The sequence below is a fragment of the Astatotilapia calliptera genome, chromosome 6 (genome assembly GCF_900246225.1).
Source record: "Astatotilapia calliptera chromosome 6, fAstCal1.2, whole genome shotgun sequence".
Lineage (NCBI taxonomy): Eukaryota > Metazoa > Chordata > Actinopteri > Cichliformes > Cichlidae > Astatotilapia > Astatotilapia calliptera.
Window position 1 is genome coordinate 13,458,421 of NC_039307.1, and position 20,385 is coordinate 13,478,805.

Here is a 20,385-nt window from a genome sequence, read left to right on the forward strand (position 1 = left end):
GAGGACCCGAGCTTGAAGGATAAACCGCCCGCAGGGGCGTGCTGGGTGTATATATACCCTAAGGACAATACCTACAACCATGATTACCGACACTAACAAGCTGATCTACAATACGGCAGCAGTGATCAGTGAGATGCTTGGCTACAAGTTGAACAGCCACAAGGGGCAGTACCCTCCATGGAGAAGGAGGCTAGAGGGCAAGATCAAAGTAGCACAGAGGGAGGTTAGCCAACTAACGGAGTTGCAGAAAGGTGCGACAAAGAAGGTGCATAAGAAATACAGCAAGCTGTCCATACCTGAGGCCTTGGAAACTGCCAAGCAAAGACTCACAGCCGCTTGAGGAGGTACACCAGAGAGATAGAAGGCAGGAGAATAAACCAGCTGTTCTCCACAGAACAAGCAAAGGTGTACTCTCAGTGGCAAGGGAACAATAATAATAAGAGAACAGCACCACCAAGGCTGGAGACGGAGCAATACTGGAAGAGCATATGGGAGAAGGACGCAACCCATAACGGCAATGCTCAGTGGCTAGTGGATCTGAGGGCAGACCACAGCGACCTCCCTGAACAGGGTCCAGTAACCATCACAGTGGCAGATATCCAAGAAAGGGTCTCCAGTATGAAGAGTTGGACAGCACCAGGGCCTGACATGGTTCACGCCTACTGGCTAAAGAAGCTGACTGCACTCCACGAGCGTCTGGCAGCACAAATGAACCAGCTGCTAGTTAACGAGAGACACCTAGAATGGCTAACCGAAGGTCGGACGGTCCTGATCCCCAAGGACCCCAAGAAGGGACCGGTCCCCTCCAACTACCGACCAATAACCTGCCTCAGTACTACATGGAAGCTCCTGTCAGGCATCATATCGGCTAAGATGAACAGGCACATGGGTCAATACATGAGCCAGACACAGAAAGGATTTGGCAAGAATACCAGCAGCGCAAAACACCAGCTACTGGTAGACAGAACAGTCAGCCGAGACTGCAAGACCAGACTGACCAACCTGTGCACTGCCTGGATTGATTACAAGAAGGCCTATGACTCAATGCCCCACAGCTGGATACTGGAATGCCTAGAATTGTACAAGATCAATGGGACCCTAAGAGCCTTCATCAGGAACTCAATGGGGATGTGGCGTACAACACTAGAGGCCAACTCCAAGCCCATAGCACAAGTCACCATCAAGTGCGGGATCTACCAAGGAGATGCTCGGTCCCCACTGCTGTTCTGCATAGGCCTGAACCCCCTCAGTGAGATCATTAACAAGACTGGCTACGGATACCGACTACGGAACAGAGCAGTTGTCAGCCACCTCCTGTACATGGATGACATCAAGCTGTATGCCAAGAGTGAACGAGACATCGATTCACTGATCCACACTACCAGGCTATACAGCAATGACATTGGAATGTCGTTCGGACTGGAGAAGTGTAGTCGGATGGTAACAAAGAGAGGGAAGGTAGTCAGAACTGAGGGGATTGAACTACCAGAAGGCAACATTGCAGACATAGAGGACAGTTACAAGTACCTGGGGATCCCGCAGGCGAATGGGAACCATGAAGAGGCCGCTAGAAAGGCTGCAACCACCAAGTACCTGCAGAGGGTCAGGCAAGTCCTGAAGAGTCAGCTGAATGGTAAGAACAAGATCCGGGCCATCAACACGTACGCCCTGCCCATGATCAGGTACCCTGCTGGGGTAATAGGCTGGCCAAAGGAGGAGATAGAAGTCACTGACATAAAGACATGAAAGCTCCTTACCATGCATGGAGGGTTTCACCCCAAGTCCAGCACCCTGAGGCTGTACGCTAAGCGGAAGGAAGGGGGCCGGGGACTGGTGAGTGTCAGCACCACAGACCAGGATGAGACAACGAATATCCAAGAATACATTGGGAAGATGGCCCCAACTGACCGAGTGCTCAGTGAATACCTCAGGCAGCAGAAACCCAAGAAAGAGGAGGGAGACGAGGAACCATCATGGAAGGACAGGCCCCTGCACGGTATGTACCACCGGCAGATAGAGGAGGTGGCTGATATCCAGAAATCCTACCAGTGGTTGGACAAAGCTGGACTGAAAGACAGCACAGAGGCACTAATCATGGCAGCACAAGAACAAGCTCTGAGTACAAGATCCATAGAGGCTGGGGTCTATCACACCAGGCAAGACCCCAGGTGCAGGCTGTGTAAAGATACCACTGAGACAATCCAGCACATAACAGCAGGGTGCAAGATGCTAGCAGGCAAGGCATACATGGAACGCCATAACCAAGTGGCCAGCATAGTGTACAGGAATATCTGTGCCGAGTATAACCTGGAAGTCCCGAGGTCAAAATGGGAGATGCCCCCAAGGGTGGTGGAGAATGACCGAGCTAAGATCCTGTGGGACTTCCAGATACAGACGGACAAAATGGTGGCGGCTAACCAACCGGACGTAGTGGTGGTAGACAAACAGTAGAATAATAATAATAATAATAATAATGGATACTTTATTGATCCCCATGGGGAAATTACTTGTTTTTCTCTGCATTTGACCCATTCACTCAGTGAAGCAGTGGGCAGCCCACTAAGCAGGCGCCCGGGGAGCAGTGTGTAGGGACGGTACCTTGCTCAGGGGTACCTCAGGGTAGCCGTTAAGTGGATTCGAACCGCCGACCTTCCGATCATGGGGCGACCACTTTACCTACTGAGCTATCCCTGCCCAGACGGCCGTAGTGATCGATGTAGCGGTTCCGAATGACAGCAATATCAGGAAGAAGGAACACAAGAAGCTGGAGAAATACCAAGGGCTCAGAGAAGAGCTCCACAGGATGTGGAGGGTGAAGGTAACGGTGGTCCCCGTGGTAATCGGAGCACTAGGTGCGGTGACTCCCAAGCTAGGCGAGTGGCTCCAGCAGATCCCGGGAATAACATTGGAGATCTCTATCCAGAAGAGCGCAGTCCTGGGAACAGCTAAGATACTGCGCAGGACCCTCAAGCTCCCAGACCTCTGGTAGAGGACCCGAGCTTGAAGGATAAACCGCCCGCAGGGGCGTGCTGGGTGTTTTATATACATAATCTTGATTCTACAGGTGATTACAGTTATTGGTCATTTACCACTGATTACTATATCCTACATGTCTTGGAACATAGTTTGGGATACACTGTGGATCTGGAAGCCCTTAAGTTATGTTCTAATGATTTGGTTTGGAGGCTCTTATCCTGTCTTCTACCTCCACAGAGCTGGAAAACTCACAAAGAGCTTTTGAGTGTGTGTGTGTGTGTTCCTGTCTAGCTATCTTTGTGAGGACTGACAGCTGCATTCTACTATATTGTGAGAACCAACAGTCACTTGTGAGGACACACTCACTGGTCCTCACAAGTTTAAAGGCTTTTTGAGGCTCAAAATGTGGTTTTAGTGTGAGGGTTACAATTAGATTATGGTTAGGTTCAGGGTAAGGGGGCTAGGAAACCATTATGTCAATGAAGGTCCTCACTAAGATAGCTGAATGGGCTTGTGTGTGTGTGTGTGTGTGTGTGTGTGTGTGTGTGTGTGTGTGTGTGTGTGTGTGTGTGTGTGTGTGTGTGTGTGTGTGTGTTGCATTTGTATGGATTTGTATTTGTTTGCTATTCAAACATTTAAATGACTAGCACATTACTCAATATTGCTTTTATTTAACACACAGGCATACTCTTCTAGAAACATGCTGTAAAATATACATATTTTACATATCACTTATATTGCATTTGTAGTGTACGTATTATAACTTCCTGAGTACTATATGTTCCAATTGTTATTTAAAGGATCCTACAGACTTTTCGTTTGTTTGTTTTCTAATGTTACATTACAGGACATGTAAAACAAGGAACTATTTTCCCATGTATGATCAAATTTTGCATTTTAGATATTTATTTAGATATTTGCAATCACTTCTTTTAAATTACATTTCCATTCATGGTGAAAATGGGCATTCTTTATTCATTAAACTTAAAAAGACAAAACATAGTGAAAAGAGATGTAATAGGAGGATTTAAAGTCCCATTATGATTACAAAGAAAGTTAAAAAAAAAACTGTTTAAGTAATTCATATGTTTAGCTTCATCAGTACCAGAATCTAACTCTTTGTTCTTCGCTGCTTGGTGTTTTTTGTTTTTTTGTTTTTATTAATAATCAAAGAGTGTTGCACTGTGTTCTTTCATGCCTATTGCATTTTTCTAAATAAACTGTTAAAAACTATTAATTTCATACTATGAAACTATGATGAAAATAATGGGCACTGATTGGTCATGTAACAAAGGCACTGAAATATAAAATGAAAAGCTCGCAGAGCAGCTACTGAGATAGCGCCATTCTTGATACCAGCTATGTTTTTATCCTTTGCATTATGATTAACAGAGCATAGCAATGTATCATAGTATTCACACTAACGGCTATATGTTTAGTAAGGCACAGTGTATAGCAAAGCAGAGTAACAATATGAAGCATGTAGTTTCTTTTTTGGTTCCAGCAGAAAATACACAGAACACTTTTACTTGTACATGCTGTATACATCATGAAATTCCCACTTTGTTTTGTTTAACTAAATAAAACAGGCATTAACTTCTGTTTAGTACCCCTATCTAAGTTATTGGTGAAACACAATAATGGCTAGCAGTGTTATGCCTCTTTCACTTTGTCTTCGTAAGTGCCGCTGCCCTTGTAAGCTGCCACATAACCACTGGTGTCTGGGATGTCTTCACGCCCAGCCTTTCCTTTGCCTTTTCCTGTGTCATCAAACCGCTCCTTGTGTGAACCAGTGTACTTGGAGGTGTCAGTCAATCTGTCCACTGCTGCTGCCTTGGTAGCTTTCTAAAAAAATGGAAGACAGAATACTGATATAATAAACTTTTTTTTAAATTTTTTCCCCTTTTAACCCAGTAAAACAAAAACTCTGTATTGTAGTGTCTTTTTCAAGATGCAATGATTTGTATCTAGAGTTTCTTTGGTAATCCAGTTTTAGATCCAAAATAACACACTGACAGTCAACTATTTTTTCTGATTTGTGACCTAAACAGTTACACAAAGATTTGGTCATCAAAAACAAGTATCACTTTCTATTCCAGCTCAGTAATAAAGTGATAACAGTGGGGTGACAAGGTGGAAACAAGAACATAATAATGTGGTCATTTCTACATTATTACTACTCAATTACCAAGGTAATAACCAATTACTATCCTTGTAATATCATGGTAGCATCATTATCACCTTATAACTGAGGTGTATTTCCACAATCTTGCCCCTAGTTTTTGGGCACTTATTATCCAATTACATAAATTTCAGTGTAATACATGTAACCACTGCTGCTATCATGATATTACTTGGAATTTAAGTGGTTATTACTATGATGATTGAGTTGTAATAAGGTAGAAATTACCACATTATTACAGTCTTGTTTCCACCTTGCTACCCTACTGTTACCACTGTATTACCAAGCTGTAATAGGAAGTGCAACACAAGAGAACAAAACATGTTAATACATTAATCTCACTTAAACAAATTTTACCTAAGATGATCTGTTTTACAGTTTAAATTTAATTGTATGGTTGAGGGTCAAACTACTACTACATATATAAGTTTAAAGGGATGCATAAGTGTAGTAGCTGGTTGCTGCCGACTTCTAAGCAGCAAATTTTGAGTTTATTATGACTTAATACTCACAGTAACACCAATGTTGGCAGGTTCTTTACCAACAACGAGACCATAAAGCTGCTGAAGTGACTCTTCCTTGTTCTTGCCTTTAAAACGTTTGGGAGCCAACTCTGTCAGGGCCTGGTTAAACTGCTCAAATGTGATTACACGAGCTGACTTTGCCCTGAGGAAACACAGAGTGTTGCCAACTATATTTTGAGAGAAATAACAAAATGAATAATATAATATACACTGCTCAAAATAATGAACAGAAAACCTTTTAATCAGGGATATTAATCTGGTCAGTTAAGCAGCAGAGGTTGTTGTTAATTAGTTTCAGCTGCTCTGGTGTTGATGAAATTAACAACAGGTGCACTAGATGGGTAACAATGACACAACCCACAAAACTGGAATGGCTTTTCAGGTGGACACCTCTGACATTTTTTCTCTCGTCATCTTTTTTTGAGTTTTGTTTCACTAGTTTTCCATTTGACTAAGGTCAGGGTTACTACTGGTAGCATGAGGTGATATCTAGATCCTACAGAGATTCCACAGGTACTCCAACTCCTCCAGGATCACACATTAATACCTGCCTGTCTGATCAAACAATCAGAAATAGTCTTCATGAGATTGAAGAGGAACCATGAGAGGAAACAACATCCTCTAGTGGCCCCTGTGTGCACTGTCTGTCACCTTAGAGCCTAATTGGTAATTTTCCAGTACAATACCAGGATTGGCAGGCACCCCGTGCACACCTTCCCTTTGTTGGCAAGTATTTGCTCAGAGGTGGTCATTTGTTGGGGTTTTCTCTGTAGTATTGTAGGATCTCTACCTTACGATATAAAACTTGCCTTAAGGCAACATTCTGTTGTGATTTAGCGTTATTTAAAACTGAATTGAATTAACATCACTCAGCATGATTGCTTTAGTGGAGGATCAGTGATTGTCTGATCTACGGATGTGACGCAAAGACCTCGAGCATATAACCCCAGTGTTGGCCTCTTCATGCTGGTGGCTTCCTGTTCCTTACAGGATCCAATTTAAAATCATACTTTTTGCTTTAAAATCACTTAACGGCCAAGCTACCTCTTACCTATCTAAGTTCCTATTTATTTATGGTCCAGAAAGAAACATGAAGTCCAATTCAAAACTAATGTTATCCAACAGTCTACACATAAATCTCATGGCAACAGAGCCTTCTCTGTGGCACGTCGCACACTTTGTAATAGTCTGCCTCTAAATATAAGATATCCACAAACAATGGAACATTTTAAATCTTTAAAGACCCATTTTTAATGACTGGCTTTTAGCTCACGTTGACCCATATATTATTTTATTTTTTTAACCACCTTAGCTGTAGTTGTTTTAGTTGCATTTAATGTCTTACTGTTTTATTCCTCTTCTTTCATATTTTATTGCATCATTGTCATGCATTTTACTTATTTTAGTTACATTTTAGTTTTTAAAGCACCCTGTGCAGCATGAACTGTTGGAAATGTGCTATATAAATAAACTTCACCTTGACCTCGACAGACTAGGCAACAGCACCCTGACTGCCACTAGGTATCGAGGTGAAATCTTTGGACCCACTGTCACACACAATGCTCGGTCTCATGTGGCGAAGGTATGCAGGCAGTTCCTGGAGGATGAAGGAATCAATACTACTGGCTGGACCTCACACTCTCCTGACTTACATCCAATAGAACACCTCTGGGACATTACGTTTCTGTCCAGCCAATGCTCTCTGGTTGGACCTCACACTGTCCAAGAGCTCAGTGACGCCTTGGTCCAGATCTGGTAGCATATTTCCCAAGGATACCATTTGTTGTTTCATTAGGAGTATAGCCCAACATTGTTAGATGTGCATACAAGCACATGGGGGACAAATAAACTACTGAGTACCATTCTTACAATAATTGCTGCAATGAACTTGCAAAATGGACTCAACTACTACATCATATTTTTTACCTTGACTTTCATGGTGTCTTTGAATTCAGTCCTCTGTAGGTTGATCATTTACACAATGATGTGAAATTTGATGCATTTTCAAAGTGTTCCTTTCTTTTTGAGCAGTGTATACTGTCAAGGGACAAGCAATGAGTAGATGCTACAATGCTATAATGTGATTATGAGATGTCTTAAATCCTTTGCATTTACATGAATCATGAAGTTTATTCTGTAAGGTAGTCCCAAAACAACAGAGAGTCACTAACTAAAAATTGACTGTTCAGTTACTGAAAACCAATAACCACATTGTGACATACATTCAAACCATTATGTTTTTGCTGTGCAAAGTCAAAATGAAATCTTACTTGACTTTGCTAAAAACGATGTCCACGTCTGTGGTAGTCACATTCTTCCCATCAGTGATGTTACAGTCTTTGCAGAGCTTTGCAAAATTCTTGCCGTTCATCTCCTTCCCTGTAGCTTTTGTGTCTCCGTGGACTGCAAACTTCTGGAAGGAAGTCTTGACCTCTTCTAGAGACACCGAACCCTCGGCCATGCTGACAGATGAACACATGCAGTTTTTAGTCAATTCAAATACAAAAGATTGTAACACTTTGTTCTCCTGATTAAAATAATAATCTAAAAAAAGGCCCTTAAATAGCTTGGATAAAATATCCTTTGTGAAGACATTTTGTAAAAAAAAATTACAGTAATAACTATAGGTTAACTGGCTGCTGGCCTGCCAAGACATAGCTGCCAAGATAGTGCATCTAATTTTCTCTCTGTCTTACACACACACTTTTACTGTGTATCCATCATTATGCTAGTGTGTCTAAAACTGCGCTCAAGCCCATTTAATTCAATCAACTCAATTTCCAAATGGCTTCTCTGCTGTTCAGTCTATAGTGAATGAACAAACACATTCCTTCTCCTTCTCTTCTGCCCCGTCTCTCCATCACACTCACTGACACTTACTTATTCATGAGTTAAGTGTTACCAAATGTGGCTTTTGATCGAGCTACACTGATATGAAATTTATATTAAATATTCACTGCATATAAAAATAACCATAAAAACAAATAGCACAGAAAATGTTTCAATGAACACTTTAAAACTAATGCATTTTAGTATGGCGTCATCTCAGTTTACGAATAATCCTAAAAAATAATAATTATAATAATAATAATTACCAGTGCTGGTGGGTGTAAAAATATACATCAAACTATTATTACATGTAATCTTTCCATATATTTTTTTTCAAGATTATTTCTACTGCCCTCTCACTGCAGCACTGCAGGTACTAAATGATACAACAGTAAAGCACTAAATCACAAAAATATAAGATGTACCTGCTAAATGGAAGGATGCCGTGTGGATAGTTAGCCAAATCCGGAATTGCTAACAGCTGCTTGATCTCTTTCTCCGCTTCTGCCTCTCCTCCTTCTTTCTCCGCTTCTGCCTCTCCTCCTTCCTGCCACTCCCAGGCTGTCTGACAGTTACGTAAAGGATGGAAGGATGCAGAGAGGCAAGGAGAAATGGAAGGCAATGGGAGGGGGAGAGAGTACCGACAAGCACAGTCAATGACATCATGGGTGCTCAGCCTCTCTTCTGTCTGCTCACTGTTATTAGCTTCCTGCCTCTCTCACAGACTTGCTCAAGGCTTTGTTATGTTATACAACATTCTGTGGAGTTAAACCTTTACCAAAATTCTCTTGTACACAAATACATTTTGCTGTTCAGTTTTTTACCCAAAATGATTTTTTACCATGCTCTTTTTCTGACTGGAATATTTAATTCAACTCACAGATATATATCTGTCGTGCTCTTGCTGTCATTTTCACAATAGCCTTCTTGTTTGAGCAAAGATGAGAGTGCCCCTTGACAGAACAAAGACCAGTGACAACATAAATCTGACACTTTACAAGAATAACTATTCTCTCTCGCAATGTCATATCAACCACATAGAATAATGGTTCTGTATTAAATATAATGCATAATAACGTGCCTGAAGATTCAAAACTATACCTATGACTGGAAATTTTTTGGACAGTAGCAATTTTTATGCCACCAAAGTTTGACACAAAAATACAATAAATGTGCAGATGATTAATTGCTTGAGGCTGCTGACTTTCACTGTGTGAAAGCTCATTCGATTGTTTTGGCCACTTGGAGATATCCCATAACTTCAAGGTTTAATTTTATTTCAGTCATTGTTCTTAGTGTTTCACAGGCAGGCTGGGTTTATCCTAGCTATAGGCATGCCTATAGCCTTAACTATGTTAGGCAGTGCTTGGTTAGACAGGCTAACACAGATACACACACACACACATGCATTCTCACATGCTTGGCCAATTTATAATTACTCTTTGGCTTGCATGGATGTCTACAAACTGTGGGAGGAGGATAGTGTACACAGACATAACGTACACACAGGGGGAAGAGAAAACATATTCAAATTCAAATAAAAAGGCCCCAATCTTACATATTTATATATATTTTTTACAATAATGATGTAAAAATTAAAGATTAATATATTGTTATGTCAGCACTGTTTTTGTTTTCTTTTCACCTTTTTGTTGACGTGCCAATGGAGGCATGTGGGAACCCACGTTTTGTATTTTGTTCACAGCAATAACAGAGAAAACTGTTTTGACATCACACACCATCATGAAACTCAGTGCTCAGTCAAATGGAAAAGGTGCAAGGACTTTACATGTTTTGTTTAATGATCTGAGACAAAGGTCTCAAGTCTCAAATGAGTTCTTTGGTCAGTGGAGACTTTCCCATGGATAATTTTTTTCGTCCAGTCAGATGATTCATTGACGTGTTCTTGGAGTACTTTTTGTAGGCCAGTCACTCCTGGGGGGCTTTGCTACTGTTTTCTTCATTTGTGGATGGTGGCTCTCACCGTCTCTCCACAGTGACACATTTGTCCATGCGTCACCATGCACAAGGTTTAGAAGTGGCCTAGAAAACCTTTCCAGATGGACAGCTGTCAGTGAGTTTGGTCTCATCTGTTGTTGAGGTTCTACAGATCCTGACATGTGTGATTTTTATTTTAGCTTTGTCTTTAACTTCTCTTTGTCCTCCACACCAAAGTGAAATACTCATTGCCAGTTATCACAAACTCATGATTGCACTTTCTTGCTGCCAAGGGTGGTATAACCAGTTATTAGGTTTCAGAAGCAATAAATGTTTCATGTAGAGCTATTGAAAACTGAATTTTACATGTAATCTGGTTGTTTTTTTTCCAATATTAAAATTATTTGGTCTGAAACATGTAAGTTTGACAAAAGAATGAAATTAGGGCAGCAGTAAATATTTGGAAATTTGACTAAGCCTATTGATTTAATTAAACCATTTTAATTGAGGATGTTAGAACTTCCGAGGCTCGTTTTTAGCACAAGGAGCCACAGGGAAAATCACAGAGCTATGAGGGAGACTACGACACTGACAAAGAGAAACACAGGGCTTAAATACACTGAGGGATAACAAGGGAATGAAAGACAGAAGAAGAGCACAGCTGGGAGTAATCAGGCTAGACGAGAAAAGGGAAGCAAAACTAGAAACACTGACATGATACACGGACCTTCAAAGTAAAACAGGAAACACACTGACTGAACTCTAGACACGAAAACTTAACAGCAACTGGGGAGACAGAACATAGGAACCCGAAACATGGTACAAAAAGTCACAGTAGACACAACATGGAACACAGGGAAGCCATATTACAAAACCTAAGAACTAAACTATGATGACCATAACTGAAACCTAGGGAAATAAGAAACAGTACAACAAAGGACTCAAAACATAAGAACAAGAACTTCTTGTTCTTATGTTTTGAACTCAAAAAGCTGGGTCAGAAAGACCCAGAACCGTGACAGATAGCCAACGGTAAAGTTTATTTTGCTGACAACTTGACCTCACTGTGTGACCTGAAATCCCTGCTTGGTAGGCCAATTCCAGTGTATAGTGAAGACCAGAGTGATTTCACTCATGCTGGGAAAGGTGTTGTGTGGGAAGACATTATCAGGTTGTTTACTGTAGAAACAAAGCCTTCCCTTTAAATGTCAGCAGAAAGCAGCAGTATCTGGTTTGAAGAGAGGTAGGATCACAGCAGGTTATCTGGATGGACGTTTTCTGGACATCATTCTGACTGACAACACTGGACTTACCAGTCCAATATTTGATGGACTTCTAGTCAACACAAAGAATTCTTAATAATTTTCCATATTGATCTTATTGAGCATTATGGCTGATTCTGGGTTCCCATTACCACCAGAGGCTTTCTGTCTTCTATGTGCGGACACAGTGAGAGATCCAGTCACTATCCCCTGTGGTGACACTTTCTGCCTGGAGTGCATCAAGATTTACTGGGATCAGTTCAACCACATTGGTGTGTACAGCTGCCCACAGTGCCGTGCAACATTCACACCTCGGCCTGTCCTGAAGCGAAACCTGCCAGATGTATACCATGAGCCACAACGAGAGCTTCCAGAGCTTACTCCTTTCCCCTACTTGAATCGTGAAGTCTACTGTGACTTCTGCATTGGCCGTCGCAACAAAGCCGTCAAGTCTTGTCTGATGTGTTTGGCATACTACTGTGAAACACATGTCAAGCCTCATTATGAGTCATCTACCTTCAAGCGGCACAAACTCGTAGATGAGATGGGTCATCTGGACAGAAAGATTTGCCCACAACACGAGAAAGGTTTGGAGCTGTTCTGTCGCACTGACCAGATGTGTATTTGTGTGCTGTGTACTGTCAGAGAGCACCGCAGCCACAACATTACCTCGGCAGAAGACGAACGCAATGAGAAACAAGTGAGGTTTTTTTTTATTGTTGTTATTGCTGAGTCTATCTCAAAATCTTTTAATACTCTTTTTATTTTGATATGACGTTTTCATCAGTTTTTGCATACATTAGATGATGAAAAGAGTCATTCTGGAGTCTAGAGCAGGAGTCTCAAATGAGCTGTGGGTCACTGCTGTCACTGTCATCTCATTGGAGGGCCGCTTTAGTGTTTGAGAAGTACAAAAACAAAAAAACAAAGAAGAAAACACTGACAAATATGTAGTCTTTTATTTTTTTCAAAATTTCAAATATTGTATAACAAGACAAAACTGCAAACAAGACCGCAAATTGTTTTCTCGCTCTTAACTAACTGAAGCCTTTCATTGAACAACCAAATAACAAACTTTTACCCTCTTTCTGGCCAGACACATGGCAGCATTTCTGCTATAATTTTGTTCATATTTAACAAAATAAAAATGCAGACACAAGTGTACACTTTAGTTTTAACTGCTTTTGAAAATTGTTTTCTTTACAAATAACTCTCTCACTGAACTAACACAGCCAATCCCTCAACATGTTTGCACTCTCTGCTTATATTGCCTTCATATTAAATCATTTTTTGCCCTTTGAATACCTTATTTTAACATTACGCTTAACAACATACAAATCCTCCCTAATGATAAAAGTAACTTCAAAGGCCAAATTGCATTATATTTCTTAACGTCAATATACGGGCCACAAGTAGAGGTGAGGGTGGGCCGCAAGTGGCTTCCGGGCCAAAAGATTGAGACCCCTGCTCTAGAGTGATAAAATCCTGTATTCTTGTCTTTTATCAGAAAGTCCTGGTGGTCACCCAAACTGAAGTCCAGAACATCATTCAAGAGAGGATGAAGGAGCTCCAGGAACTTAAGCATAATATTGATGTTCTAAAAGTAAGATCATAGCCTGGTCCAACATAAATTACTTTTCTTCATAGTAAATTTGACATGGTCTCATTTTTTTTTTTTTTACAGAACTGTTACATGTTAATACCACTATATAAAGGAATCCAGTGGTAATATCAAGGATGACTATTGTAACTAAAAGCTCCTGGAAAAAACTGTCTTTACCTTTCAGAGTGCAGCCCAGCGAGCACAGGCAGAAAGTGACAAGACCTTCCATGAAATGCTGCAGGCAGTTGAACGCTGGAAGTCTGAAATCAATCAGATGATAATGGCCAACATGCAATCAGCAATGTCACAGGCTGAAGGCTATGTGGATCGTCTGGAGCAGGAGATAATGGAGCTACAACGTCAAGATGCAGAATTACGGCAGATCCTCGAGACGGAGGACAACATTTACTTTCTGCAGGTACTGGAAAATCAGCCAGAGCTACAATAATTCATGTCTGTCTTTCTTGCTTTGTAATGTAGCACAGAAAAAACAGTTAATGTACTTATCACTTCCAGCGCCTGTTGCTATAGCATGCTCAGCATTTCTTGCTACCTCGTTACACTGACTAACACAAAACAACACCACGACTTCTTTATGTATATATTTATGTTTTTAGTAAAAAATCATTACACTTCTTTTTCTCGATAAAAAACAGAGTTTCCCAACCCTGTGTGTTGCTCCTGAGGCCATGGTCCCCAAAGTGCTAATTAACCCTCAGTTCTCCTTTGGAGAGATGAGCAGAACGGCCAGTGACATGAAAGAAAATCTGGATGACATCTGTAAAAAGGAAATGGGTAAACTCTCCAAGACAGGTTTGTTCCACTAGTCATTGTTAACACTTCAATTACCTTTTACTGGCTCACTAGTTTTTGCTGCAATCCATATATACTTGAATTTATATTTTTACAGTGAGCGAAACTCCCGTGTACATATTGTTGCCAAGAAATGGAAGCAAACGACTCAAAGGTAAGTGAGCTGAATAATTTCATTCGTGCTATTTTGTACATGGCTGGCAATTTTTTTTAAACATAATATTGTTGCACATTTTATAACATATGTTATGTTTTTATATTTAAACAGTTCCTTCGAATGTAGATTTTCAGGAGCCAAAAAACAGAACAGACTTCTTGAGATGTAAGTAAATTTTATGGTTCAGAATTAGTACTCAAGAGCAACATTTTAATGTTATCTAAACAGAAGACATTTATAAATGTATGTTGTGGCTGTGTTTTCAGATGCCTGCAAGCTGTCCTTTGATCTTAACACAGTTTATAAAGAGCTGGTTTTGACAGATGGGAATCAGAAGGTCACCCGGAAGAAAACAACCCAGTTTTACCCAGATCATCCAGATCGCTTTGATGGCTACTCCCAAGTTCTGTGCAAGGAGCCTCTCACTGGTTTCAGGTTTTACTGGGAAGCTGAATGGAGTGGAGAATTTTCCATAGGGGTGGCTTACAGGAGCATCAGCCGTAAAGGGAAGAATTCACACAGCCTGCTTGGCTACAATGACAAGTCTTGGAGTCTCCTTTGCTCAGACTCTGGTTACTCTGCCTGGCACAAGAAAGTAGACAGAGACCTTCCTGGTGCTGGTAGGGCTACACGCATTGGTGTGTACCTAGATTATCCTGGAAACACAGTGGCCTTTTACTCAGTGTCAGGCACTATGACACCTATCCACAGATTCAAAGCTCAGTTTACCGAGCCTTTGTATGCTGGCTTTGGTGTAGGTTCCTCAGTTACCCTCTGCCAGCTAAAACAGCCTTATTAACTAAAAAGTGCAAAAATTACCCATTACCAGTAAAGAATTTACACCGATACAATATGTAAATAATAATGACATACATTGCAAAATACAATATACTACCAGTTATACTAGCAAAATACACAGGATACAACAACAAAATTTACACCAGGAAAACTTCGTAGTAAACAGTTGCCTGTTTACAACAAATGTGGACCAAGTTTGGGGCAACGGGGTCAAATTATCTCTGACCACACCCAGCCACAATCTTTCCTCTGGCTTAGTCTGGTCAGAAGGTGATCTATCTTTTGCACATGTAAACTGATATCACTGGAGTCATGGATACATCTCAAAATCACTCCTGCAAAGTAAGAAATTGAACCACTGGTCAGCACGGGACGTTAAATTACTTTGAATTATAAATGCGTTTTAAGGTAAAACTTTCTAGAATTAATGTATTAAATGTAGAAATGCTATAAATCTACAAATATTTGCTTGGAGAAAAATACTAGGGTTAGATAATAATAATCAAAGTCAAAGTCAAAGTCAACTTTATTTGTCGATTCTGCCACATGTACAGGACATACAGAGAATAGAAATTGCGTTACTCTCAATCCCTAGATAAATAGCAAATGAACATTTAAATATATTTAAATATAAAAGTGATTAAAAATGCAAGTAAAATAATTAAAAAGTAAAAATTTAAATAAATACAATTTTACATATAACAAGAAAGCTATACAATATACAATATAATGGGTAAGTGACATTGAGTGTAAACCAGGCAGAGTAGTGCAAATAGGCAAATAGTGCAAATGGAGATTTAGTAATGTCCGGTAAGAGAAAGTGTAACAACAAAGTCTTATGAGGTAATGGCAGTCCAATGCTCCACAAAGTGACTGGTAACTGGTGCAGGCCAGTGAGTGAGTCAGAGAGTGTGTGTGTTTGTGTGTGTGTGACAGAGTTCAGTGAGACCGTGGAGGAGAGAGGGGAGAGGGGGCAGAATCGGGAGGGAGTTAAGCTTCCTGACAGCCTGATGGATGAAGCTGTCCTTCAGTCTGCTGGTCCTGGCCTGGAGACTCCGCAGTCTCCTCCCCGACGGCAGCAGCTTGAAGAAGCTTTGCATTGGGTGCGTGGGATCAGCCGCTATGCAAAGGGCTTTTTTAGTGAGACGGGTGCTGTAAATGTCCTGGAGGGAGGGGAGAGAGACACCAATGATCCTCTCTGCAGCTCTCACTATGCGTTGGAGGGTTCTATGACAGGACGCATTGCAGGCTCCAAACCACACAGTGATGCAGCTCGACAGGATGCTAATAATAAAAAAAATCTGAATTTGTCATTTGCTAATATTAGGGGCAGTCTGTCAGTCATTAAAAAAGACAGATACACGTGTCCTAAGCATAGCATGTGCTACATTTTATGTTATAACAGCTTTTATTATTATTTGGTATTCATTGCTGTACTTAAAAACAATCAATTTTACATTATATTTAGCGAAAGTGCTGTGTCTTTGTTATTGTTTTGTTTCTGTGTGTTTGTGATTTTGTTTTCTAATATCTTCTTATAATAATTTATCATCTGCTCATGGAATTTCAAATGGACACTTTTGTTTTCTCTGTTTTCCAGTAAATCTAACCAGTCAAACCAGTTAATCTAGCATCAAAGGATGCTAACAACTTAAGTACCATTTTAGAAACGAATGAAGTATTTGTTTTCATTTCGAACAATATGCAAGTCATTTGTAATGTCCTCTTAGATAACATTAATTACATAAATAATAATGTTTTGAGAGGAAATTAATTAATATGTTGCATCATACAACATCTCTTACAGCAGTTTTTTCATGTGGTTTACAGGGACCTCATTCAGTAAACAAAAAGCCTATTTCTTTTTCCTCTTTTCTCTCTGATGCTCTCTTTGGCTTTTTCTGGTCAAGGATCTGAGTGGCAGGAGAACCTTATCAGCAGAGGGAAAAAAGAAAGATAAACTTTCTCATTTAATAATAATGATTACCTTTATTGTTCACTGTATATTTTTTTAAGCTATTACCTTTAACTTCCAATTTGGGTCATAGGACACGCATTCAATTTGCTTAGATGATTTGCATGACAAATTACCCAAAGGTACAACAAAACAATAACAACAACAACAACAACAATCTTTATTTATAGAGCACATTTAAAAGCCTTGGGCATACCAAAGTGCTTTACATAAAACAATAAAAAATAAAACAGTTCACACATTAACATCAAATACATAAAAGTAACGGATTATGTTCACAGATAAAAGCCACCAATAAGAGTAAACTGCAGCACATAGGTTATAGCAAGGTAAGACTGTACCACCATGATAAAAGACACCAATAATGGAAAGATAGCAGAGAATTTAATACAATACAATACAATAGGTCAATAGGTCACTGCAAGCAAGCCAGCATTTAACTGGTAGAAAAGGCAAGTTTAAAAAGATATGTTTTTAGCCGTGATTTAAAAGAATGAATAGAATCAGACGCCCGGATGCCAATCGGGAGATTGTTCCACAGCTCCGGTGCAACTAGAGCAAACGATCGATCACCTCTAGTTTTCAGTCGAGATCTGGGCTGAACCAACAGTAACTGTGAGGATGACCTTAAAGCCCTAGCAGGAGCATATGGGTTTAAAAGTTCCTTAAGATAGCTTGGTGCAGTGTTATTGGTAATTTTAAAAGTAAACAACAAAATTTTAAATTGAATACGATATTTGACAGGCAGCCAGTGCAGATCAGCAAGGACAGGAGTAATGTGGGCAAACTTCTTGGTTTTAGTTAGAATGCGTGCTGCAGCATTCTGAACTGTCTGTAATCTATGTAAAAGGGAAGAGTGGAGACCACAATAAAGTGAATTGCAGTAATCAAGCCTTGACGTTACAAAGGCGTGGATGAGCTTTTCTAGGTCTTTATACCGGATATAATGCCTGGTCTTAGAAATAAGGCGAAGCTGGTAAAAACTGGATCTGACAACAGCAGACACTTGTTTATCAAGTTTAAATGAGCTGTCAAATAAGACACCCAGATTCCTAACAGTGTCAGAGAAAGAACTAGTGAGAAAACCAAAGGCATCCCGAAGTTTGGCACGAAGGGCATTACTACCAAAAATCATAATTTCCGTTTTCTTATCATTGAGGATAAGAGTATTTGCCAAAAGCCATTTCTTGACCTCACACATGCAGACATGAAGCACGGCCATACCCCCATATGCAAATGTTCAAGCGTTAGAGGCAATCAGTCATCACACTACTCTAGAAGTGTTATCAAATGCTACACTGTACACATTTAGTCTAATAATATTTGTGGTCTTATTACAAACTTAACTGCTATAGTAAGTATTGCAGTGTTGTATGCACGACATGTTTATTGTGTGCTGCAGTGTAAAACCTTAAAAGAGACCTTACAAGTGGTCGTGGGTTTCTGCAGACATGCCAAATTAAATTAGATAGTCTGAATGCATACAATGCAGTCAACAATATCCTGGGTCTATATGTATATGTATATGTTATTTGGCAAATATCAAAATGAGACAGAGGCACTTTGACACCATGTTCTTCTAAGATATAGCTAAGATATATTTTGTCTCTATTCCTTCATTCTACATCCTTTTTGTAAAACTGACATTACTAGGCTGATTCAAAGCATTCATTTTGCCATTGGTCTTCTGACTTAATCTATATTGAGTGTTATGTTAATGTTGTCCACCTTGTTATGTTGCTTATAGAGAGTGGTGCATAGTTGTTTGCTTGGCTGATTGCCTCTGTTTCTTGCATGTACTCTATGTACACATATTCAAACCCTTTGCATGTCTATGTGGGTTTTTTCTTTCAAAATGTGTTTTTGTTCTTTGTAATGCTATTCTATTGCTATTCTATTGAAGAACAATAATACACTGAAGAGATGAATGATGAAAATCATGCCAATTATTATAATGTTATAATTGCTCCTTTCCCATTGCATTGTTTCATTGCTGATGTTCCTAGTGCCTTTAACATTTGCATAAGCTTATTTTTAATAACTGGGTTTCTACAGCTCCTTCTCTACATTTGCGGGAATGGAAAATTCTTCTGTTTTAGGAGCTTTAATTCTTTTTAACAACATCAATTCATTTAGATCATACACAGGACTGTGAATGATCTAAATATTTCAGTATGAAGTAAACTGTTTTGTTTTTGTTGCTGTTGTATTTCGGTGGCTTTTTAAAAATAAAATTGCTGTTTCTAATGTAATGGCATACAAAAATGAAAAACAAATGGGAGTACATTTGTGATGTATGATTTATGATCACTCGATGGCACTGTTTCTAAACTGCCAGTACACTGATACATGGCTCTTTTTTTCTAGGCTTCAACATCACCCTAACTAGAGGATCACAATCTGCACATATAAACATAACCCTTATTTAGTCTGCTTCACATATAAAACAATGACATTCTGACAGGATAAGATGAAAGCTCTACTTATTTTATAGGAGAGTGTAGCTGTCTCTGCTTTGTTGGTGTTTCCATCTCCAATTAACAATGACTTAAGCTTGGCAAGCTGAGAAGCCAGAAGCTTTTTTTCTTGTTTATGCATGCACAGTATGGATAAACCTCTGGTCTTTCATAGTAAACTGATGGAAGCCCAGCATGTAAGTCAAGCTGCCACTGGATCTACGTTTATTACTCTTGCTGAAGTAATGACCTCACAGCCCCTTGTTCGCCACTGGTGCTAGTTTCAGTCATTGTGCAAAGGTACTGTTTATAAGGGTGGGGAAACTTGCAGTCAGCTAAGACTGAAGAAGTCAATTGGATGACGCTGCGTCCCTTCTTGGGATTTCCTTGCCTGGATGACTGAGCATGCATCAGGACAGAAACTCTTATTGAAGTAATATGAGGTTTGAATATCGATAAATATTATACAATAGTAAGTGCAAGCACGTGTAAAAAAGTATGAAAGAAATCTGATGCTGTGTGCAAATTCTTCTACACTCTCACAAAGGTTGGAGAGCTAAAATGGATCTTAGATTGCATGAGATAGCTACGCAGTATTTTGTGTTTGTTGATTAACTTCTTCGCATTCAGTGAATGGCTTTTTACAATTTTTTTTAATTTTTACTTTGAACTGTTTTCTCAGTTTGCAGCAGATTCACATTCACATGTACTTACTACGTGTGGGTGAAAACTTTCCTGCACACTTGTTCTGTCAGTATCACTGTTTACATTCAAAGAGGGACGTCCTACAGGTGGTAATACTAGCTAATCCTGTTTGGTGACTAGCTCAAGCAGAAAACCAAGGCAAGTCTTTCAACCGTAAAACACAAAAA

The 20,385-nt window shown here is 39.8% G+C and overlaps 2 protein-coding genes across 2 annotated transcripts; one reads left to right on the forward strand and one right to left on the reverse strand.

Annotated features, from left to right (window-relative positions):
• Positions 1-3,713: 3,713 nt before the first annotated feature.
• Positions 3,714-9,098, reverse strand: tppp2 (tubulin polymerization-promoting protein family member 2). The gene is made up of 4 exons (XM_026170414.1): positions 8,937-9,098; positions 7,953-8,144; positions 5,671-5,824; positions 3,714-4,821 (listed from the first exon to the last, which is right to left on the reverse strand). The coding sequence occupies exons 2-4, from the start codon at positions 8,141-8,143 to the stop codon at positions 4,630-4,632; spliced, it is 537 nt and encodes a 178-aa protein (XP_026026199.1). The 5' UTR covers position 8,144; positions 8,937-9,098; the 3' UTR covers positions 3,714-4,629.
• Positions 9,099-11,702: 2,604 nt separating this feature from the next.
• On the forward strand, positions 11,703-15,450 carry ftr84 (finTRIM family, member 84). The gene is made up of 7 exons (XM_026169278.1): positions 11,703-12,411; positions 13,219-13,314; positions 13,499-13,732; positions 13,971-14,127; positions 14,225-14,281; positions 14,396-14,449; positions 14,551-15,450. Exons 1-7 carry the CDS (start codon positions 11,839-11,841, stop codon positions 15,081-15,083), a joined length of 1,704 nt encoding a protein of 567 aa, XP_026025063.1. The 5' UTR covers positions 11,703-11,838; the 3' UTR covers positions 15,084-15,450.
• Positions 15,451-20,385: the final 4,935 nt, after the last annotated feature.

Coding starts and splice junctions, on each gene's coding strand:
- ftr84 (XM_026169278.1), top strand. CDS start 11,839: ATGGCTGATTCTGGGTTCCCATTACCACCAGAGGCTTTCTGTCTTCTA. Junction 12,412..13,218: donor ACGAACGCAATGAGAAACAA/GTGAGGTTTTTT, acceptor GTCTTTTATCAG/AAAGTCCTGGTGGTCACCCA. Junction 13,733..13,970: donor ACAACATTTACTTTCTGCAG/GTACTGGAAAAT, acceptor GATAAAAAACAG/AGTTTCCCAACCCTGTGTGT.
- tppp2 (XM_026170414.1), bottom strand. CDS start 8,143: ATGGCCGAGGGTTCGGTGTCTCTAGAAGAGGTCAAGACTTCCTTCCAG. Junction 5,825..7,952: donor ATCGTTTTTAGCAAAGTCAA/GTAAGATTTCAT, acceptor GTGTTTCCTCAG/GGCAAAGTCAGCTCGTGTAA. Junction 4,822..5,670: donor CTGCCAACATTGGTGTTACT/GTGAGTATTAAG, acceptor CCATTTTTTTAG/AAAGCTACCAAGGCAGCAGC.